This window comes from Lasioglossum baleicum, chromosome 6 (genome assembly GCF_051020765.1).
Source record: "Lasioglossum baleicum chromosome 6, iyLasBale1, whole genome shotgun sequence".
Classification (NCBI taxonomy): Eukaryota; Metazoa; Arthropoda; class Insecta; order Hymenoptera; family Halictidae; genus Lasioglossum; species Lasioglossum baleicum.
Window position 1 is genome coordinate 13,993,403 of NC_134934.1, and position 22,407 is coordinate 14,015,809.

The 22,407-nt window shown below is 40.9% G+C and overlaps 1 protein-coding gene across 7 annotated transcripts in view; it reads left to right on the plus strand.

Moving 5' to 3' along the window:
- The window catches only part of Gish (casein kinase I gish), a 102,684-nt gene extending 82,122 nt beyond the window's left edge, over positions 1 to 20,562 (plus strand). The window contains exons 2-11 of one of the 7 annotated variants that reach the window (XM_076425722.1): positions 928 to 968; positions 1,880 to 1,949; positions 2,261 to 2,409; positions 3,943 to 4,177; positions 6,164 to 6,483; positions 7,790 to 7,864; positions 9,114 to 9,188; positions 10,605 to 10,730; positions 12,714 to 12,820; positions 13,814 to 14,910. In XM_076425722.1, the coding sequence (XP_076281837.1) occupies positions 928 to 968; positions 1,880 to 1,949; positions 2,261 to 2,409; positions 3,943 to 4,177; positions 6,164 to 6,483; positions 7,790 to 7,864; positions 9,114 to 9,188; positions 10,605 to 10,730; positions 12,714 to 12,820; positions 13,814 to 14,015 (1,400 nt within the window). In that variant the 3' untranslated portion in view covers positions 14,016 to 14,910. The other 6 variants (XM_076425723.1, XM_076425716.1, XM_076425717.1 and 3 more) reach the window with 6 other exon arrangements.
- Positions 20,563 to 22,407: the final 1,845 nt, after the last annotated feature.

Below are 22,407 nucleotides of genomic sequence, written 5' to 3' on the forward strand. Positions count from 1 at the left end.
GAGCCGGCCTATTTTCGAGGACGAATCAATTTTTCCACGGTATTCGGAGGCGCAGTAATACCCGCGGATCTCGCCGCTTCCCTCTGACATATTTTCCATTGTCAGGCATCTCCTTACTGGAATTGGATCGTGTCGTTGTAGCCGTTCCGCGGCGAAAGGATCGCCGAGGACAAGTGCATCGTCTTTTTATTGCTGGATGAACCTCTCTCTACTGATCATCCGTTGCGCCTCGGAAACCTCGATTATAGTGTTCCATCGTTACACCGTGCACCCTAAATCCGATCTGTAATCCCCGGTAAATCGTAGATTACAAAATTCTATTCCCATCATTTCTCGACGAGTCCTGTAACTGCAGGAAAATGAATTTTCTATTGAAACAAAAAGTCTGAAAACGGTGGTTCTACTGTTGAATAGCAGAAGGTGTATGAAATTAACTTGTCTATCTTTAGATAAATTGCAAGATTTCGAACGCGTCACCTGTGACGTAGAACGTACGTGTTAAGAACTTGCTTTTTAGCATTTCGCAAAGAAAAATGTCAACGACGGCGAACGTAATCTACGGAATGGGAGGATATCTTCTGCAATTTTTTCGTGCATCGTTTCGTTTCGAAGTTCTCGGAGGCAATTACGCGAGCAGACACTGATAGCGGTGCCTGCGATAATCGGTACAACCTCCGGAGCGTTTATTAGCGTTTAGCCTAATGAGAGAGCGATCGGCGCAGGCCGCGGAACACACCCAGAATGATATCCGCGATTGCGTAAAACAGTCGCGAGGAGTGTAATTAAATATTTACAACGCGGCGCGCGTTAGCTGCCAGTGGCGGTCGCGGGAAAAGTATTAATAAGCTTGTTGGCGCGCGACACACGTAATTGCCGCGCTATCGTCCCGCACGTCTACTGACCTTTTCCTTCTTTTTCTGTTCACAGGGAAGAACCTCTACAATAACGAGCATGTAGCAATTAAAATGGTAAGTCGAGCAGCATTTATCACAAAACGTTCTTTCGATCGGTACTCGGTATTCGATTAAAATCAACCCTGCTCTCGCTTCGAGCGTGTTTTATTCTTTTATTATTCGTCGCTTTCCGTTTTTCATTTATTCGACGATTCTTGTTCCACAATTCTACAATCATTTTTATAATTACTGCCTCGATATCACAGCAATATTCTTCCGTACCGTTCTTGTCGTCTGTCCGCGTTTATTTTGATTTTCTGTGTCTGATTTAATTGAAGGAGCAATTCCGGTCAGCTTTTAATCTAATAGTATTTTTCAATTTAATGTTTTATTCTTTCATTCTCTTGTTTCACAATTCTACAATGATTTTTAAAATTACTTCACTCTTGCAGCCTGTTTTAATTGAAGGAACAATTTGGGTTAGCTTTCCATGGAATAATATTTGTTAATCTGTGGCAGACAGATGACAGCAAGGTTTTAATTTACGACTTCGATTCCAACGCGTTTCTGCAGGACAGATGTGCAAACGACTCCCATTCTTGACTTTTTCAAAGACGCGAGTAATCAGCAAGGCAGTTGCAACTTTTCTCGCTGAAGCTCGTTTTCCGGAGACATTTTCTTTCCGTCTAGATTCATAATAAAGAATGTTCAGAAATATAGACTTCCGCGAGAACACGGAACATCCACTGAGATATTCCTCCGAAGCGTGCAGGGTTAAATTAAAATTAATGAGAGATGGAGTTTAATTATTCGACTCCCCAGAGTCAGTTTGACCCGGAACGAAATATTCATGTTTGATCGTTCTGCTTTGCGTCGAAAAAGTGAACGAACAAATCCTTTGCGAGTTGATTTTATTTATTCAAGAATTCTAAGCGCGGAGCAATAGATTTCCATCTTTAATTGGAGTCTTTCTTCTGGTTTTGCAGGAACCAATGAGGTCGAAGGCGCCACAGCTGCACTTAGAATATAGGTTTTACAAATTATTAGGTTCACACGGTGAGTACATTCGTTATAATCCTGAACACTGAAAATCAAACCTTCCGGAAACGTTACAGATGAATTTTTCCTGGAACACCACAAATTAATTAGCAATTCATAGATTCGATACAGAAATTTGAAGTACACAGATTTCATAACTTAACGCTGAAGCGAAGTATCTTTTCAATGCACTTTCCTTTGTAACGATTCCAGTCCATTTCGAAACTATCGTTCGCTTCCGCTTTCGGTGCGCAAACAAATAAATCATTCGCGAGTTCTGCATCGACTCAGCGTTTTGACTCGTTTATTATTTCGTGAATTGCTCTCAGAGGGTATTCCGGAAGTATATTACTTCGGCCCATGCGGGAAGTTCAACGCCTTGGTGATGGAGCTGCTTGGCCCGAGTTTGGAGGACCTGTTCGACCTCTGCGGGAGGAGGTTTACCCTGAAGACCGTTCTGAACATCGCCACACAACTTGTGAGTACAATTGATCCTTCCTCTGCGCTGCTTGGGTCTGCCTCGACCCAGATTTACCAAAAACTTCGCCGAGATCCAGACTTTGGAGAAATCTTTCGAGAAATCGGTTCCGAAAAATTGCTAAGAGATTTATGGACTCGTTCGAAATCTATGTAAACGAAGATCTACGATATTGTCCGTGCGAAGAGTTTAAAGCGTCAGTTTAACCGTGGACAGCGTTTCCGGTGACCAAGGGAACCGTGTCGACTGCACTCAGACACAAGCGTCAATCGCTTTGACCACAAAGGAAGCGTTCGACACCGAAACGATCGTCGGAATTGATAGTTAACCAATTAATCCGCGAAACTCGAGAGGATTTCTCTGGCTTCTAAATTCGAATTTAAACGCGCGCTAATCTCCTCAGCGCTCTTCAACAAACCGAATACGGCTGCGTTTTGCAAAACGACAAATACAGTGCATAATGAACAATGCTTGTGATTCCACGCTCGTCGATTGCATTCGTCGTCTAAATTCGTTCAGCGGTCCGAATCCCGCGTTTCATTCGCTGTACAATCATAATTCCACTCGTAACATTTTCATGGATCACGTTCAATGAAGATGGATGCTCTCTTTTCAAAACTCTCGAAATATTTATTCGATTTAATTTCCATTATTCAAAACACTTTTTATACTACACTGAGAAAAAAAAGTAGTTACTTTAATAATGATAACACGCGTGTTATTGTAATTTTTTTACTTCGATGAATATCAATGTATTCTTTTCAATAGTATGAAATTTAGAAGCAAATCGTGATGTATTTGAATTGTCTATCATGAAATGATTGAAAATATTATTCGATTCAATACCGTACATTATTATTCGTAATATTTCTCTTTTTCTTTCAATCAGATATGTTGTTAAAAAAATTTGAGAAATGTATTGATTTATACTGGATTTGGTTTGAGGCCATATCTTATTTTTTTTGAAAACATTGATGTCAAGCTATTCGCTTATATGATTGGCGGAAATGAGTTTTGCTATTGAAATTCAATAGTATTAAATATTAAAATAAGTTCATATGATATTGGCACTATTCAATAGTACATCTTATTGAATCAACATATATTTTTTTTTTTGTTTCGACAGGATTTTTTTCTCAGTGTACTAAATTCGCCTGTATTCCAATTAGTAGACAGCGGATGTTTATGCAGAATAAAAATTTTCTATGCGAATTGTAAGAAACTCGAGTGAAATAGAAGTTTGTATTCTTTCTTAATATGTTCAATAGGTTGAAAATAATATAACTGTTTTCAATTAAACCTACTCATTTTTGCCGTAAACGCATCAAATCCGCTGTCTACTAATAAGCTCTTCGAAATTCAAGTGTTACATGAGAAAACAGGTTCAATTACATCTGAAAATGTTCTAGATTGAAAGAAATTGATGTTGGAATGAAAATAGTTTCGAGTGCAAAGGGTTAACGTAGTTTAGATTAGTCTAGATCGTAGATTGAAGGAGACTTAATGATTGATCGATCGAACCTGTCTGCGCAGCTCCATAGGATAGAGTACGTTCACAGTCGACACCTGATCTACCGGGACATCAAGCCGGAGAACTTCCTGATCGGACGGTCCACAACCAAACGGGAGAAGATCGTCCACATCATCGACTTCGGACTGGCCAAAGAGTACATAGACCTGGAGACGAACAAGCACATACCCTATCGGGAACACAAAAGCCTGACGGGGACGGCGCGTTACATGAGCATCAACACGCACCTTGGGAAAGGTAACCACGAGACTCTGTACAACACCTTGATCAGAATCAAGATGATACTTACCCTGGATAACTAGTCGATCATGCGTGCAAACGACGACGTCAATTAGAAGACGAGAATATAATCGGGGATCGAAAGCATGTGTTCAAAACTGATGTTCGAACTTGTTCCATTTTTCTTCGACTTGAACAGAATCTATGCAGAAGTTCTATAGCTGCTTCTATCCTCGAGTAAGAGACTGCGGATCTTTATGCATTTATGAAGAGATTGATTGGGTGATGTTGTTTCTACTGTAACAAAGTCATTAAGGGATGAAATCAATTTTTATTTTACTCCTGTTGCTCACAATCAATGCAGAACATTTTTATTTTGCGTAAAGATCCGCAGTCTACCCGAACACAATCGAGCTCTCGTTTTGGATCGAGCCGGTGTTAGACGAGCCGCGGAAATTCTCTAGATCAGTGATCTACGGCGTCGGAGAAAGTTGCTAGCGAGAGAGCAAGCAGCACGCTAAATCCGTCGAGTCCGCAATTCACCGATCGGCTATAGTCTTTTCCTCTACTGGTAATTCAATCGCGAGCGAATTATTGCGCCAACAGAACAAAAACGAGAAACACCGTGGGGGTCTATTAGACGGGTGTCTTAACGCCGCTCGATCAAGGGCGGAAAAATTCCACGCGTGACTGCACATGCGAAAATGCAGTCCACGTGCTCGATCGGGCCTCGTTCCCACGTGTCGCGCGGAATATTTAACGATTTTTCCTTTTTTTAATTTATTTATTTATACAGGACGCATCAACATCTAGGTGATTGGCGACCACAACCACAAGATTATACCTAAACATAGTAATAAGTAGGGTAAACGGATATTTAGTGACGACTTGGAAGTTTTTTATTAATTTGTAGGCATTCTGTTATTTATTTCGCATTATTTCTGATAAACGATCGATTATCAACCTGTCCTCTGTATCGCTAAATTTTTCTGGACGATTTTGTTCAAAAGCAGCAGAAATATTAACTATTAAATTATTTAATTCGAAGTTTTTGACACAAGAAATTCCTGATAACAAATTTATTAATTTTGTTTTTATGCCGTAGCACAATAAAATCATTATTTTATTATCCTCTGGTGTGTCGTAGCTTCTTAGCATTTTCTAGAATCAGAAACGAAAAATCTGCGTTGTCTTCTTATTAATACTGAGGCATTCACTTAAATTGTTTTAACGATTTTAAATAGGAACCTTTTGGTTTAACACTCTGCTTATCCTTAACTTCGATTATCCAGTCCTCTAATGTCTTTACTCGGTAAACAGCAAAAAGCATCGCCATTGGAAGTGTCTATGCTATCTGCTACTCATCGAAACAATTAGAGCGTCGCTTTAATGTATACGTGTTCCTGCAAGACAACAATGTAATTGAATCAGTCCCGTTCCGACACAGAAATCTTTTCATCGACTGTCTATCTGATTACAGGATTTAATTGGCTGATTTAATGACCGTTTGTCCGGATCTATTCACTCGAGTAATTACACGGAATGACTAGAGATTCGTCAGACTAGCGGAACCTAATGACAACAGAACACGTTCGATCGATATCGAGTTTCCGGAAAAAAACGATGTACTGTCATTGGCAAAAGAAAAATGTTTAACAGTTTCACTGCCAATCTTTAGTTTCTCGCTAATGTTAACAAGGAGGAAATAATATAGTATTTTAAACATCTTGATTGTTGTATATATTCGATGTGCTCGTTTTTCTTCCAAGCGCGTGAAGTCTTCAGTTTAATTATCGCAGCGTTAGTGTGCTCTTTACCTGAAAGTGCTTGGATACTGGTGAACACAGTGGTATAAGTTCTGCAGGGTCGCCCACGCGAGAACGCCAAAGCATGAAACCTAGAAAGAGAGAAAGAGAGAAAGAAAGGGAGCGAAAGAGAGAACACGAGAGAGAAAGAGACACGACTGTAGTACTGACTGCGAATTCTTCTTTTTCCGGTAATCAGAGCAGAGCAGAAGAGACGACCTGGAAGCGTTGGGGCACATGTTCATGTACTTCCTGCGGGGCAGCCTGCCCTGGCAGGGTCTAAAGGCGGACACGCTGAAGGAGCGGTATCAGAAGATCGGCGAGACGAAGCGGAACACGCCGATCGAGGTCCTCTGCGACGGGCATCCCGAGGAAATGGCGAAATACCTGCGATACGTCCGCAGACTTGACTTCTTCGAGACGCCCGACTACGAGTACCTGAGGAACCTGTTCCAGGACCTCTACGAGAAACGGGGTTTCGTCAACGACGGCGAGTTCGACTGGACCGGCAAGACGATGGTGCGTGACCCGTTTGTCAAGTGAACCAGAACGTCCCTCCCCAAGAACCAACACACCCCCACTCAATAGTCTCGCTATCTTACCACTTTTTGATTCCAAACCGAACCCCTTAAATAAACCACCCCCTCTTCAAAAAGCATGCAAGAACCGAAGAAAGAATTGTCGTGATGCTGCTCGTATCAGGGAACGAATCGCAAGAGTCGATATCTAAAGAATTGATCTGTCTGAACTAAGATTGTTTTCTAAGGAGAAAAGATTAACAACGATATTACCATTCTCTTTCTGCGTCGAACTGATCTGCTTGGAGGACTGTGCTGATCCTGGGAAGCAGACTCATTGGAAATTGTTAGGCGATTCATTTTTGAAGTAGCAGATGATGGGGACATAACTCGTTTCAGACCGACACGATTTCAATCTTAAGAGATACGGAGTAGTCTAACGCGAAGCTATTCCTTCGAGACGGTCTTAATAGCTTTTCGTACCGTTTGAGTATTTTCGTAACGGCGGCTGCTTCGAATATTGAAGATGTTAATGCCGGTTGATGGAGTCTATTTTGAATCTTTGTACGAATGCCTTTTAATGAAAACCTGCAGGAGAGAGTTGCTAGTTACCGGGTTTATAGCTTATTTAAATATTGAGAGGCGTTGCTACTGCCCAGGGAACTGTCTTGAACTTTTGCTGTGCTAAAAATGAGCTAGTTACAAGGTTCACAGCTTCTTCGAACACTAAATCTTTCTTCAAGTTAAAAACGCCTTCTAATGAAAATGTGGAAGAGATGAAAGCTAGTTACCATGTTTACCAGCTTCTTCGAATACTGAAAGATATTAGTACAGTCGGAAAATCTTTACTTACTCTCAGCTTACTAAAAATACCTTCTAAACTGTGACAAGGAAAGAAATTGCAGATTGCTACTTGCCGAAGTAGAAATAGAAACAGAAGTTAAATGGAAATACGTTTCCCCTTTTAAAAATAATGTAACTATAACATTAAATTCTTCTAATGTCTTTATCATTTTCTATTTGATTACACTAATTATTTGTAAAAGCGAGTCGGGGCTCTAGAGGAACAGTTCGTCGTCCCCAGCATCAGCACGGTTTACCGAGTTAGTCCTCTTTGAATCTCTGTATGGTTTTCTACCGTTATCGACGAGAAAAAACAGAACAAAAAGCTCCGAGGTATCGTCTCTTCGGGGTAAGTAATGTCGCTCTGGGTGTTCCTCCAACGTTTCCCCTCTGCGTCTCGCCCCGGTAAAAACCGTATTTCACTGATTTTTAACGTTTGCATGCTGCCCCCAATATATCTCTAGCCATCCAACTTCGATCAACTTAGACTGCTGCGGAACGCGCCTCCCTCTCACATTGGGAAAACGAAATCCGACAAGGTGGGTCACGTTTCAGCGAACCACTGCGTTGCTTTTCCATCGACAGTGATCGAATGCGACCGAAATTCGCGCCTAACTCCCTGCGAGTATGCGCAATCCTGCTTGCAAAACAGTAAACCGACGACCCCGGGAGCTTTCGGGCCTTTGTTTCGTCCAACATTGCAATCTCCGAGCTGTTTCGAAGAACATCCGACCCCACTTCCGTTTCCTCTTCTTTCTCGAATCGTCCCCTTGTCGTGGACCTCTGCGAAAATCTAGTCAATCATTATAATTAACGGTAGAATTGCACAGACTCGACGAAAATAAAACGCAGAGAAAATCAATGAAATAGTACACGTTCATTCTTAAGAGTTCTTTGCGTTATTCGGTAATGTTAAGGCTAATTATTTTAAGGACGTTTATTCTACATTTAAAGGCAACGTGTCCTCCTGTAAAATATGAATATAAATGTCATTGCAGAAGTATTCGAAATTCTCTGAAGATTATCTGTAACTGAGAACAGCCGAGTAACAACAAATATTGCTGGTCGCTGAAACACGGACGTCCGTGTACAAAATAGAGATCGTGGTTTTGAACACGTGTATTTAACCTTCAGTTACTCGCACTCCACTTTCTACTCCAACATAAATATGTTTTTCTTCAATAAAATAACTACGTTAATGCAATATAAATATTTGCTAGTGTCGTCCACACCTTTGTTCGTGTTTGAAACGCTAGATTTAAAGTTTTCAGATTGTACGTACTATATGCGAGTAATTAGAAGTTTAACACACGTGAAATAGGGATCTCTAGTAGAAAAATCATTTCCTGAACACGTCCATCCTTCCCATCCTCTTCAAGAAACGCTTGAATCACGCTTGGAGACTTCAGAGAACTTAGGTGCCTGATCATTCTCCAATTCGATGGACTTAATTGGATGGTTTCTTTTCGCAGAGAGATAGCATTAATCGTACGATACCGTGTAAGATTATGAAAATCCATGTCACGTTAAATCCTTTGCCCAATCGCCAACGAGACTATAGATTCTTAATACCCCATGCAGTTTCGAAGAGCAGCCTTCCCCGAACTATAAATCACTGTCGAACACGTAACATCGGCGACAGTATCGTTTCATTCGTTGGTTCCAAGTATGTTATAACGACGTTGATCATGTATATATGTACGTGTAGAAAGAGAAAGCAGTAGCCGCCCCATCTGCGTACGATGATCGTCTCACTATAACGATTCTTTCCTCTTTTCTGATTTCCAGTCGACGCCTGTTGGATCATTGCAGACCGGACAGGAGATCATTGTGTCGCCGAATCGCGATCGGCATCCGTACAAGGTACGCGATCCTGAATTTTTCTTTCTCATTTTTCCACCTATACACTCGTTACGAAGTTTTGTTCTTTTTTCTCTTGAACAGAGCATGGATGTGTGAAGCTTTTTTATTTCATTGAGTACTTACTGATCGAATAACTGCATGAACGTACACACGTAACCGGCAAAACACACAAATACGTTTGTTCACCGTTCTTTTTTTACATTTTCTTGTTTCAATTTTTTTTTTGTTTTGTTTTTTAGTATCGTTCTTGTGTAAAGCATATACAATTGTTCGTTCGAGATTTGAAGACTGATATAACCAATCCGGGTACGGGAAAAGTGTTTTCGACGGTATCTTGAAAAGTCGATCGTTTCCGTTTCCGTTCGCGCGAGTAATACACAGAAACAGATACAATAAACGATTCTTGTTCCTTTGCGAATCACGGGAATCCCCGGTGTGTAGGAATGCGATGATTTTGAGGAGGATGTTGTCCTCATGTTGGATGAGGTTCACATCGAAATGCAGGGCAACTATGTAAGCCACACTAATTTTCGTAAATCGCTGGCAAACGGTTCTTCGTGCACGATTCATCTTCTTGTTTGCGATTTACATCGAACCTCTGCCTTATTGTCGATAAAAAAAATCAGCACAGTGAGTCCTAGACTTACGCGGATTCTTAGAAGCGAATTGGAGAACCAATTCCGAACTGTGAAATTCGTTTTTCAATTGCTAGAACGGGAAGCTTTGTCGGTACATACACATATGTAACAGAAGCGAAGATAAGTGTGTGCTTGGCAATTTTGCTTTGAACTTTGCTTTGAATTTTGCTAATCAATTTTCCATGAACATAGTTGGTTCGTTTAAATTTTCCTTTCAAACGAGTATACTATACATATAGTATGTACAAAGCAGATCGTGTTAATAACCTTTTAGACTTCCGCGGGAACCGCTGGAACGAATTAACCGCCGTAAGTCGAGTACAAAACACTATTAAAAAACGAAGGTACCGAATTTCTTTGTGCGCGTGTACGAAGAATCGTCGTAGAAGAAGCAGTAATTCCCAGTTGGCAGTATCCACCAGTGTCAATCACACAACCGCATACAATACATCGTACAGTAGCTAGTGCCGTAGTTACTCAGACCTAGACTCATCTATTTAAATACTATCATGCTATTGCTATCGCACACGTATCAAGAACGTAGAAACTAAAGAAAAAACGCATCGAAACGTATCCATCCGCATCGAACAGCAAAATATGGAAAGTTCAACGAACACACGATTCGCGATCGACAGTATTCACGTGGTGCTCAAGTTCTGAAAAGGTGCCACGACTTTTTTTTCATCTGTTCTTTTTTTTTAAATATATATTAATCCTCTTTTGTAATTCGCTAACGGGTTTGAAAATTTTCGCAACATTCTCGTGCTTGTTCCTTTAGGATGTGACAGCACCAGGGGTGGGAGGCGGGGGCGGTAAAGGGGTGGGAACCACGTGGCCGGATACAGTGAAGCAATCAGGAGCCGGTGGTACGTTGACACCCGCTGATAGGCACGGTTCAGTACAGGTGAGTGGACACCTCGGGATCCCTTATACCGTGTCCGTCCGTTTGTCCGTTCTCCTTTCTTTCCCTCGTTACACAGTTTTCTGTTTCTAATATGTTCGTGTCGCGTTGAATCTTGAATCCGCTTCTCTTGAACAGAAACTTGGAGAACGGCAAAGTTGACGGTTCTTCCTGTTCAGCTGGAACCTCTGCAAAGAGTTGCACAGTGGCTTCACAAGCTTTATTTCACAGATGATAGCATAAGTTCCTGCCCGATTTGGAAATAAAATTCAATGATTACGGAATGGTGACTGTATAAATTATTTTTTAACACTCCGCCGTGCAGTATGAAAATCGGGCACGAACTTATGCAATCGTCTAATAGATTCTAGAGTAGAACGGGCAACTGACGGCCCGCGAGCCGCACACCGTTTCTTTCCCCACTTCTCAGTGCCCACCAGCGTCTCCCACTATTCGAACTTACGAAAGAAACTCTCCGGCTCCAGAGCCATAAGTCCAGAGATAAGGTCAAGGTAGGAGTGAAGAGTGGGGAAGAAGTTTCGCCCGGCTCTGTTCTAAAGTAATGTCTTTCTTTTTTTACAATTGCTCCTGAAAGACTGGAGCGTTAATCTATGAGAAAAGAATTGAATATCTTGATTCGAGAAATTTCACCACTGTGGAACACTTTTGAGCGTCTTCGTACATCCTTTGCTGTAGATTCTTGTCACGAGAGGGGAATATAGCTTCCCCCACTTTAACATTTTTGTAGAACATAGTGGGGGGGATAGCACATAGTGCTACCTTGTGCTAGAGTTGGGCAAAACGTAATCTGATGAATGATTGAAATTACGATTAAGCCTGGGGATTTGATTAACGAATAAGGAAGGAATCACAAGTTGTTGGAATCGATGTTCGTGATTGCTGTATTAATTATATTAATCATGAAACGATTACATTTTTTATTATGATTTAATCTCTGCACTTTTGCTGTAATAACAGCACTGTGAACATTTTTTTTTCTGTTCACAGTTCATATTTCTCTTTCGTGACAAAAATCTCGAACTATTCTCTGTCCTCGATCGCCACCGAGCTTTTTCTTTCGCAATTGTTTTTTACCGAGTACAAAACCGAAGAAATAATCAAGGACGAGTTACAGGACGCTCTTCCCCCCGACTTTTCATTCTCGTTCTCCCAAATCCTCCTCTGTCTCGACCAGGAGAACGACGCGCACGAGCGCCCGGACAGTTTGTTGACTGTTCGCTCTATTTCTAGGCGAAGCGCCAATGGATTATGGTCAGTTTAGAGGTTGCGAGAGTTGGTTTGTTGCAGCATGTTGACTTTGTATCGTTGATCGACTCACAGTCGTTTGTTTACCGCCACTAATCCCGACCGCTCGACACGCGCGTTTTCCAGCAAAAAATCGAAAGAGGCGAAATACCGCGGAAAGGAAAATCGGTGAACGCCGGTAGGAGAACCGCCTTCGCTTGCTCGCGCGGCGTTTCTCTCCGCGCGTTTCTTTCGGTTCGTTTTTTTTTCTTTTCTGCCGGCGCGGCGTCCGAGAGCGACTTATTAACCGAGTTAAATTAGTTATATCACGTCTTAGAGTTTCACTTCGTTTGTATTGAGAACGTCTCATGAATATAAAGTGCCGCTTGTTTTCACGTAAAATTTACTATCTTGTTCCTTGCGACTTAGAGAACTCTTTGTATTATGTGTTACATCCTTCCACGTAAATACTCGTGTACTCGTTGTGTTATCACGTGTGTAGCTAGATCCTTGTTCTCCACATACATAGATCGTTTTTCGGCTCACGGTGTACAGAGTATCCCATTGGTCGTCACGTTTTTTCCAGTACTTTTTATACATTATGTATTATATACCATACTTTTTTCTCTCTCTCTCTCTCTCTCTCTCTCTCTCTCTCTCTTTGTTTTTTTGTTTATGCGATCGGTTGTGCGGCAAGACTCATGAAAATCATTCTCACGATGATCTTTGTTGTATATTTAGGTGGTGTCCTCGACGAACGGAGAGTTGGCGAACGACGATCCAACAGCAGGACACTCGAATACACCAATCACAGCGCCGCAAGAGGTGGACATGGTCGACGAAACCAAGTTAGTATTAATCAATTTGATCTTTTGTTAATTGACTGGCCGGATCGGCTGTAGATCTCACCCACTAGATTGACAATACTTGAATCTTCCTCAGAGTACATACTCTGCTACATCTCATTCTCAATTAACCGTTTCAATGTTTGATTAAGAGAGTAGACTCGTTTTTCCCAAGATGGGTTTATTCAGTAGTCAAAAGCGCTAGATAAAAGATCAGTCTAGGCCGCAATCGCCTTCAAAAGTCCCATTTGTACGTTTACAAGGCGTAATCTGCATAAAGCATAAATCTGCGACAGCTACATATTGCCCAATAATGCAAATAACGTCTCATAAACGTGAAAATAGGACTTTCGAGGACGATTGCGGCCTAGATTGATGTAGCAATTTTGACTACTGAAAAACCCCATCTTTGCAATCCTAGAAACGAGTCCACCCCCTTCAATCATGAATTAATGCCTGTATAACGTCTATCCAAATAACAGAAATCAACAATTCTTTTAAATAAATCGATCAACAGCAATATCATTCACAAACCTAATAATCTAGTCAGCTCTTTCGAGATTGCTATTTAGAATAAAATGATCAAGCTTCTTTTAAATACATCCTATTCATAGAAAATGAATAGACTTCCTCCAGCCGAAGTGTTGACACGCATTAATTCGCATGCCTCTGGGTTCTCTCCATAAATGGATATTAACGACCATTTGAATAGTGTAATTAACATGGTAGAAAGGTAGCAGGGATCCTATAACATCGGCAGCGGAGAATATTATCTGTTCAAGGTCACTGGGCGTGGCTTGCACCGCAGATCAACCGCCCACCGCTTCATTACACCACGCCCATGAGAAAAAGGACTCTCGACCTTGAACAAACAATATTCTCCACACGATTGCAACGAAAACCTAGTTAACACTTTCTTGTAGCAGGGTTTTTCTACTTGTAACTCATACCTTCTGCATGATACATGTTAAATCTCCTCTATCTATCCTATTTCAGAATCAAATCTTTGTCTACAAACAAAAAGCGTTGTCGTGGATGCGGAAAGTTTCTACGCCGAAGTTCACGCACTCCTACGTCCACCGATCATTCCAACCCGATTCCTGAACTTGGTTTACTAGCTGAGCACAAGTGGCCATTACAGAAATTCCTTCAGTCTAACATTCGAACGAAGTACAATATTCCTAAGATTCATCGTTGATTCTCCAAGATCGAAATAAAAAAAAAAATAGAAATAAAAAAAAGAGTACGAACACTTTGAAACAGGCATCTTTGATGTCGAGAAGACGTTTCTTTATTAACCCTTGGCACTCGAATGCTAAATTGCTGTACCATTATCCAAAATATTGTTTACATTAATAAAGAAGTTGGTATCGAATCAATTACTAAACGTTTAACTATTGTATGAGGTGTTATACTTTTTATTTTATACATATTACGATTATTCTAGGTCGGCGGAAATGTATAATTTTCGAGTTAAAATAGCTCCGAGTGCAAAGGGTTAATTCTCTATTTTCGTACAGTGTTGTACGATCGGTAACGTTCGTTAGGTTTAATGTTAAATTCAAATATTCCTATTGTTTCAATAAAATAATTTCAGTGTTTCAATCAAACTTGTTATATTGTATAAAAAAAAGACCCTAAAATCAAATTGGGCATGTCTGTTTTTCTTTGAGACATAGAATGAGGAACTGTCACACAAACATTTGAGTTTTCAAAACAATCAGGCTCTCTCGTCTGACCTGAAATGGTACATCTTCATTCACATTAATTCTTATAAATTTATATTAAATCTGCTAGTTAAACCCTGTCTATCTTTAGCTAAACCATCGTCTATCCTTCCAAGTAGTGTTCCTTAGCCAGGACAACAGCTCCCACTTCAACTACTTCTGCTCTTATACTGCTCTTCGACACACGCCTTCGTGTCTGGACACACCGCCTGTAGCCATCACACTATCCAGAGAACAGAAACTAAACCAAAACAAACCGAAAGAAAAGAGAAAAACCAAGCTTTTTTGGAATGCGTGCTCCCCTGCGTCCCGTTGTCGTGCTGCATGTTGGTGTCCTAGCGTAAGACGTACGAAAGAAGACGACTCTAAGTCCTATTAGTGTTGGTTTTTTTTACAGATGCTGTTGCTTCTTCAAACGGAAGAAGAAGAAAAGTGGAAGGCAAAAGTGACTGTCTGTTGTCATCGATCTTGGGGGGGCAGTACAGTGCGCGTGTAACAGTGCGGTGCGAGTCTGCGAGGATCGAGACGTCGTCGAGGCTTTGCGGATCAACGAGCCGAATCTTCGTCGAAGGATTGTCGGTTCACCGAAATGGCGGATACTGTCGAAGAAGACCGGACATCGATCGATTCTTCGGGATTCGTCGTCACGGGCCACGATGACACGTCGCAAACAACGCCGCAATCGAATCCAACCACCACCATACAGCCATCATTATTACTGCTATTATTACTACTATTATTATCATGATTATTATCACGATTAACTATTTTTTTTTGCTCCTCTCTTCCTTTTTGTCTCTCCTTTTACGATTTACAATGTCTCATTACAATTTGATTATCCTTTAATTTCACAATTTATTGTATTATTATTTTATTATTATTTTATTATTATTATTATTATTATTATTCGTAAATATGATTGTCATTGTCATCTCGTGTCCACGAATACACACAACACCATCATCGTTTGTTGGATCAACATCATCGTCGCCGATTCACGACGTCGATGTGTTACAAAACTCTACACCCATTTCTCAACGTATTGTAAAACTCTCTCGTGTCCACCGTTGACTGAGGACGACCCCGTGGGCCCTTGAGTTCAAGGGCCTCGGTAAAGTTCAGTATACATATATACATATTATATATATAAATACATATACATATATATATATACATAATATATATATTACCCGGCAAATTTCGGTGTCCACCCGAGCACCTAGCTGCGCGTAACGAAGAAAATAAAGAAACAGAGAAAAAACTAACGTTAAAGGAATTGACGTGCCGATGGTGAAAGAACGCGTTCGTGCCTACGACACACACAGACACACAATATACACATACACACACACACTTATTGTTGAATCATGTTAACGCCGGCTTGGCGATCAGCTAATGATTAAATAGCCGATTGCTGCGACTACTAGTGTGTTGCGATACTTGTATCGACGTTTCTCAAACTACCGGACGCATCAGAGCGATATATTTCAGAGATTTTATTTGAACGATCGCCTGGATTCAAAGAGCTTGGGCTGTTATGGCAATTTAATCGATCCTCGACTGCCTTAATCGACTCTCCGATAGTTTGTAAAATTATTTACACCAATGGTAATTTTATGCTTAACCATTGTGTAGCCAACCGGGTACCCAATTTACTGCATTTCTTTCAATAACTTGTTAATGCTCCTCTGAAACTATTACAAAATTTCTTTGAATCTGCATTCTTTGCTCGCTAATATATGAATTTCTAGTCTTAAAATGAGTATTTGTGCAAATATGTTAAATACAAAAGGTTTTAACCCCTTGCCCTACGATTTATTTTACGGTTTCAGTGATTAGAACTTTTTTGTAGATCATAATTTCTTAAAAAAGGAGAAAATTTAGATCTATCGTATGCCTATTAGGTTCTCCAATAGCTGTACATTAACAAAACCAAAATAGAATTTTATTTCGGTTTAAAGGAAGTTATTAACATACATTTTTATCAGAATCTGTTCAGAATCTTCATCGCCAGTCAGACACGATATTGTAAGGCAATAATCTATACATTTTGGTTGGCTACAGAAGAGTTAATATACATACCAACTTCGCTAGATAATAGAAACATTGTTCTGTGTAAAAATACTTCGCAAGAATCCTCTCAGACAGTTAAGGGCTGAATAAACGAATAAATCGAAGAAACATCCGCGCGCAAACTGCGATACGAATAGCCAGGCTTCGACGAAAGTGATTTTTATAAGAAATTAAGGCCGAGTCGCTCGGACGCCCGGTAGATTGATCGTCGTGTCAAAGCCGAGATCTCATTTCACTGAAACTTCTGCTTCTGTCGAGGTCCGAAACACGCTCGTCCTGTCCGATCCAGCTGGAAAGGCATGAAACTGAAAGAACAGGTTCATACTAATGAATAATGAATGTTTCGTTACCGTTTAATTTCTCTGATAATCTGCTTCGTTTGTCCTTTATTGTTTCCCTTCGTTTCTGTCATGTTTTGAATTGTACACGAGCCGCAGAAAGCGAACGTGCAACAGTATTAACGCTATAGATGTGATCTTAATAATCGCGTTGATCGTAATTTTAGCGAATTCGTTTTATCTTTCACGACTTCTTTTGTGCCTCACACTGCCTGCCGCTCGCTCTATCCAAAGTGTCCAGAAATTTCGCGGCGATTTTGCGTCCGATTTTGCGTAGGACCTAGAAAGTGATTAATGTGAACGCTTTGATCGCCGCTGATCGTTTGCGTACCGTCGGCGCTTTTCGCACAATTATTATAATTATCGAGGGATATTCAGAATGAACTGTATTGTGATGCTAGTTGGTAACATGGCTAGCAAGATGTACGCTCTACAGCGGTTGTCAAAGCGTTAGGTATACAGGAAATGATAACTATGACCAGGACAAAGAGTCACTTTGAAATCACGAAGGATTTCGTTATCGCTTTTTGATAAATGCGTTATCTTTTTCTTATTTTTATACTGGAAATGCAGAGGACTGCGCTATGGTCGCGAAGTTTACGGAACACCTTGCGCAAGCAATACGTTCATGAAGACACCGCACTTGTACATAATGTATGAACAAATATTTTGCTACGGAGCCGCTATATCCTGCGTCGGGTACGCGACGCGTTTCACTTAATTGTATATTATTTAATAAAGCTGTGTATCCACCAAAGGAAACACCACGGAACTTTTTGTTGCTAATTGTCGCTCGTGCTACGGACTCCTCTATAACAAACCCTCTCCCCTCAACTCCGAAAGTCAACATTTTGTTGGTCTTGAACTGAGCAACAACTCCAGCAACAAGATGTTCCAGAAAGGAACGTTTACAGACTCTGTAAACTTCCTAAGTCTTCATGAGCGCAACGTGCTGTAATACTTACATGAACAGTTCCGTTAAAGTTCTCGGGGAGAATGTTTGCAGAGAACGTAATCGAAAATTAGTCGAAGATTAATTAGACTTTGCGCGCTTCTCGGGAACAGTTGCACGAAGGATTGAGAATACAAATTGATTTAAAAAGTACAGTCTTTCCTCGCATAGTGTCACTTTCGTCTCTGCGGATAGTGTTACCTTTTTATTTTTTATTCTTTATTTCCGGAACTTTTAGTAACATATTTGTGAAATTTCCTGATTAAAAAGAAGACCAAATTCGACAGAGTTCCAATCATATTTACCTACATCATAGCGAGTTATGATCACACTTTAAATCGGTAAATATGGTCGAAATTATGCCGGTATTTAGACTCATTTTGATTCGAAGAAGCTCATAAATACGTTGGTAAAAGTTCTGTTAGAAAAAATGAAAAATAAAAAGCTTTCCTATATGCATTGACCGTTGGTCCCTCTTTGTCCTCCCATGTTCGGCAAACTTAAAAAAACGTAGTATCTCTACCTCTACGCTTTCTGAGTAACACTATGCGAGGGAAGACTGTAGTACTCTCCGTGTTTCACAAGTTGTCCCTCGAGACGGCACAGAGGCAAAGAGGGACCTTGCTCGCAGCCAATAGACACACACGCTTCAGTCAATAATTCGGCTAAAATTCCTGCCAGGAGATAACTTGCGAGGCCCGGAGAGAGTACATCGTTACAAAATGAATAGAAATAAATCAGACGATTGAGACTATCTATGGAAAATGGAGAAACTCGGTGAATTTGAATCCTGAGGAGCGTGCACGGTTGAATAAATCGGTGAACGAATAAAATTGAATTGAGTAAAGAAAAATAGAAACCCGGAAGGTTGATTTCAGTTTCATGCCTTCCACGACGAGTCGTCGGAAAAGCGTAGTATATGCCGGTGAGTCCAAGCTCCGTTTTCACATAACATATCGAGAGTGAAGAAGCACGTAAGAGTTACTTGTCCGTAGATAGAAATGTCCGTCGCGAACAAATCTCCTAGGGCGTAGGTCGTGAGAAACTATACATATGATATAACAAGACCGATACCGTTCATCCGTGTTCTACCAAGAGAAAACAAAGAACAAGCCGAGAGATTCGAGGAATTTTCGAGTAGAGAGAAAGAGAGAGAGTGAAAGAGAGTGTGAAAGAGTCTCCTCTTTTTATTCGTTTCCTCGAGCACCGCGAGAGTGCGAACGAGCGAAAAGAAACACAGAAAAATAGAGAACCAAAACACGCCTGTAATTGATCGTCGACGTTACCAGCCGATTTTCGATACCGTCTGAAACGAGACAGAAAACCTGTTCGGAATCGACGCGGAAAGACACGTTCGAACGGGGGAGGAGTAGATAGAAATATATTCGCGAGAACTGTGAAAAAAATACGTGGTGCAGTGTCTTCTTTTTCGCGAGGAACCACGTCGAGGAGACTTCCGGTACCACGACGTCGACCGAGACATCAGCGTTGCGCAGTGATATATACATTATTATTATATACGATAGAGATCCGTGTAGGATGTTCTCGAAACGCACTTGAGCGATCATGAGATACTTAAGGTACCCGCGAAACCCGACGTTGCCGAATAGGGAAAAGGATCTCGTCTTATGACCGATTAACGCTAAACGTACCACCGCGGGTCGTACAACCCCGGTTCCGGACTCTTTTATTTCACTGTTATACAAATCTGTGGTTGTTAGAAAGAATGTCACCGCATGTCACTATTTCAAAAAATTGGAGTCTATGATTGAGCTTTATAGTATAGGATTTACGCCTTTACCAGAAGAAAAGTCATGAAAATAAATTCGGAAGGCTCAAAAGAATAATGTAATTTAACCAATGTCCTATGTCAAAGCATTAGTGATCAAAACTTTAGACGACAATACCTCGAAAGTGCAATTACGTAACATGCGGTGTTTTTCCTGACAACCACAGAAATTATCTAGACGCTCCCGTGGGGAATTCTGTGGCTGCCGTTTGAAGTTTTGATCACTAATGCTTTGTCATAGGACAACGATGAAATTGCATTATTTTTGTTGAGCCTTTCGAAGTTATTTCCATGACTTTTTTCTGGTAAATACTATAGAGTTCAATGAATGCATAAACTCAAACTGTTTGAAATTCTGACATGCGGCGTTTTTCCTTGGAACCGCAGAATTGTTCAGGGAGTTTCTTGATTCGAGCGGGAAAGGTGTGGAAATAGATTGTTGCCGATTTGCGGGCAAATGTAAATAAATTCGATGGCGTCGTTTTTAGAAAACAATGTGTAAACCATTCGTTTTCAGCGCTGGGTACGTTCAGCGTTCAACGAGTAAGCGTAAGAGCGTGGCTCGCGAGCCTCTGGGCGTTTTGTTACAAATTTTTGTTCGTCGTTCTCTGCCGCCGGAAACACAAGTTAGATTTAATGTTCGCGCGGGAATTCGCGTCGTCCGTTCGTTCGCAGACTGATCATCGATAACGTTCAATCCTCGTTTCCTCGCGTCTCGAAATTAGATGGAATTCTAGCGACACACACGTACACAGTAGGAGACAACGCGACGATCGTGATAATGAGAGGATCCTCGTCCTCTCTATCGTCGTAAAACATCCTCTCGTTTCTTCGTCGAGTGAAAAAATGAACAAAAAAAAAAAGAAGAGAGAGAGAGAGAGAGAAATTGATTTTTCTAAACGTGTCCGTTATCTCTAAATATTACCACTAAACATTGTATTACGCGTAGGTGTACGAGAAAGTTACTGCTCGAAAGTAAACGCATGTATCGCCGTAAGTGTATTAGTAGTTGCAAAGGAGTAAATATGCTGTCGTTAAGCTGATAGTGATGATAACGAACCGAGAAATACCGTCGCGGTGATGCGTCTCGTTAGATAAATGCCGTTCACCGATGAGAAACACCGGAGAGAACGATAAAACAAAGGCGTTAGTCGATGTGCATAGATCTTTCATTCTAGAGTAAAAATGTTCAGCGGAGAGAGCGGACGCCCTAGAAACGCGAGAGAACAGATTTGTAACAAAACCGGCCGGGGCGAGTGAACTGGACGCCGAACACGTTGATTGATCAACGCCATATTTAAACATCATTTTATCCTCGCATTTTAAGCGTTTTTACACTGGTAAATCGGCTCCGGACCAAAATTCTCTTTCAAAATCGCAAATCGTCTCTTTCAAAAAGTATTTACTTTACCATGAGATCGTCGAGTCTAGCAATAAGCTTCGGAGCTCGTAATGAAAATCATTCGATGTCCACAAAGTAGTTCCAGGCGTTGATAATCAACCATGTCGGTCTCAATTTTACTCCGTCGAATCGGCGAGTCAGCGCAGATATGTTTTTCTTCTTGCAAAAGAGTAATTAAGGAGCGGTGTAAACGACTGGTCCACGCGAGGATGATCGTTGAATAAGATCCTCGTGTCCGAAAGTCAAAAATCGCGTATACGCCACTCCCGAGCCATAGCAATGTACCATGTTGACGTGCCGCGAGTGCCCGTACACGTTGCATCCACTATTTCAGTGGCCAAGCACATCCGACGACAGAAACGATCCTTTATGTATGTACTTAGAGAAAAACGAGCAACAGAGAAAGAGAGAGAGAGTACGAGTAGGTGATGTGTACAGCGTTTCGACCTTGTTGTGATACTTTAAACAGGGTGCAGCAGTATTGGTTACTTTAATACAGTTCCGCGAATGTATTAACACATTTTATAGTTAATTCTAGATAAATTTATGACTAATCTAAAATAAAGTAATCGTCAGAATGTTGAGAATTGTTGAAGTTACGGAGCGCGCAGTTGTGATTGGAGTATGTACATAGTTTCAGAAGAAAGATGATGTATTGCGAATGATTTCTGTGCTCAGAATCAGAGAGCTCTTTGAATGAATACAGGCAAAAATTGTGGTAAATACATTCGCGGAAACGCGTCTGATGATTTTCTTTTAAAAATGTGATTTCGAGGTGAATGCGTTTGAAGTTCGAAAAAATGTTTTATAACTTCCGTCGTTGTGCAGATATTTAAATGAATCTTTCTATAAAATGTTCACAAAGAAATAGGCCTTTTAAAGTTGATTTTTTAAAATTTCAATACTGCTGCACGTTCCACATCTCTTCTCTCTCGCGCGCGCGGCTAGTTGAAATTGGGTGAAATTGATGGACCGTGGATGGAAGGTTTCGAGATAGGGGGAAGGGTTTTTGGCCCCCGTTTGGCACCGCTTGTCCGCATGTGTCCGCGGAGAGAAAGAGAGCGAGTCCTTTTACGTTTACACGGATGCTTTAGCCGACGTCTCTTTAAGTTTTCTTTTATTTTTCGTCGACGGTATCTCGTCTGTAAGCATGATCTCTTGACGGATATACACATACACAGCAACATGCAAACGATCACCCACAAACCATACAAACATGTACACCAAATTCAAGGTAATATCCTTCATGGAGAGTGAAAGGATGAGCGAATGGTTGAACAAATGGGTGAAAACGAGAGCCTCCATATTA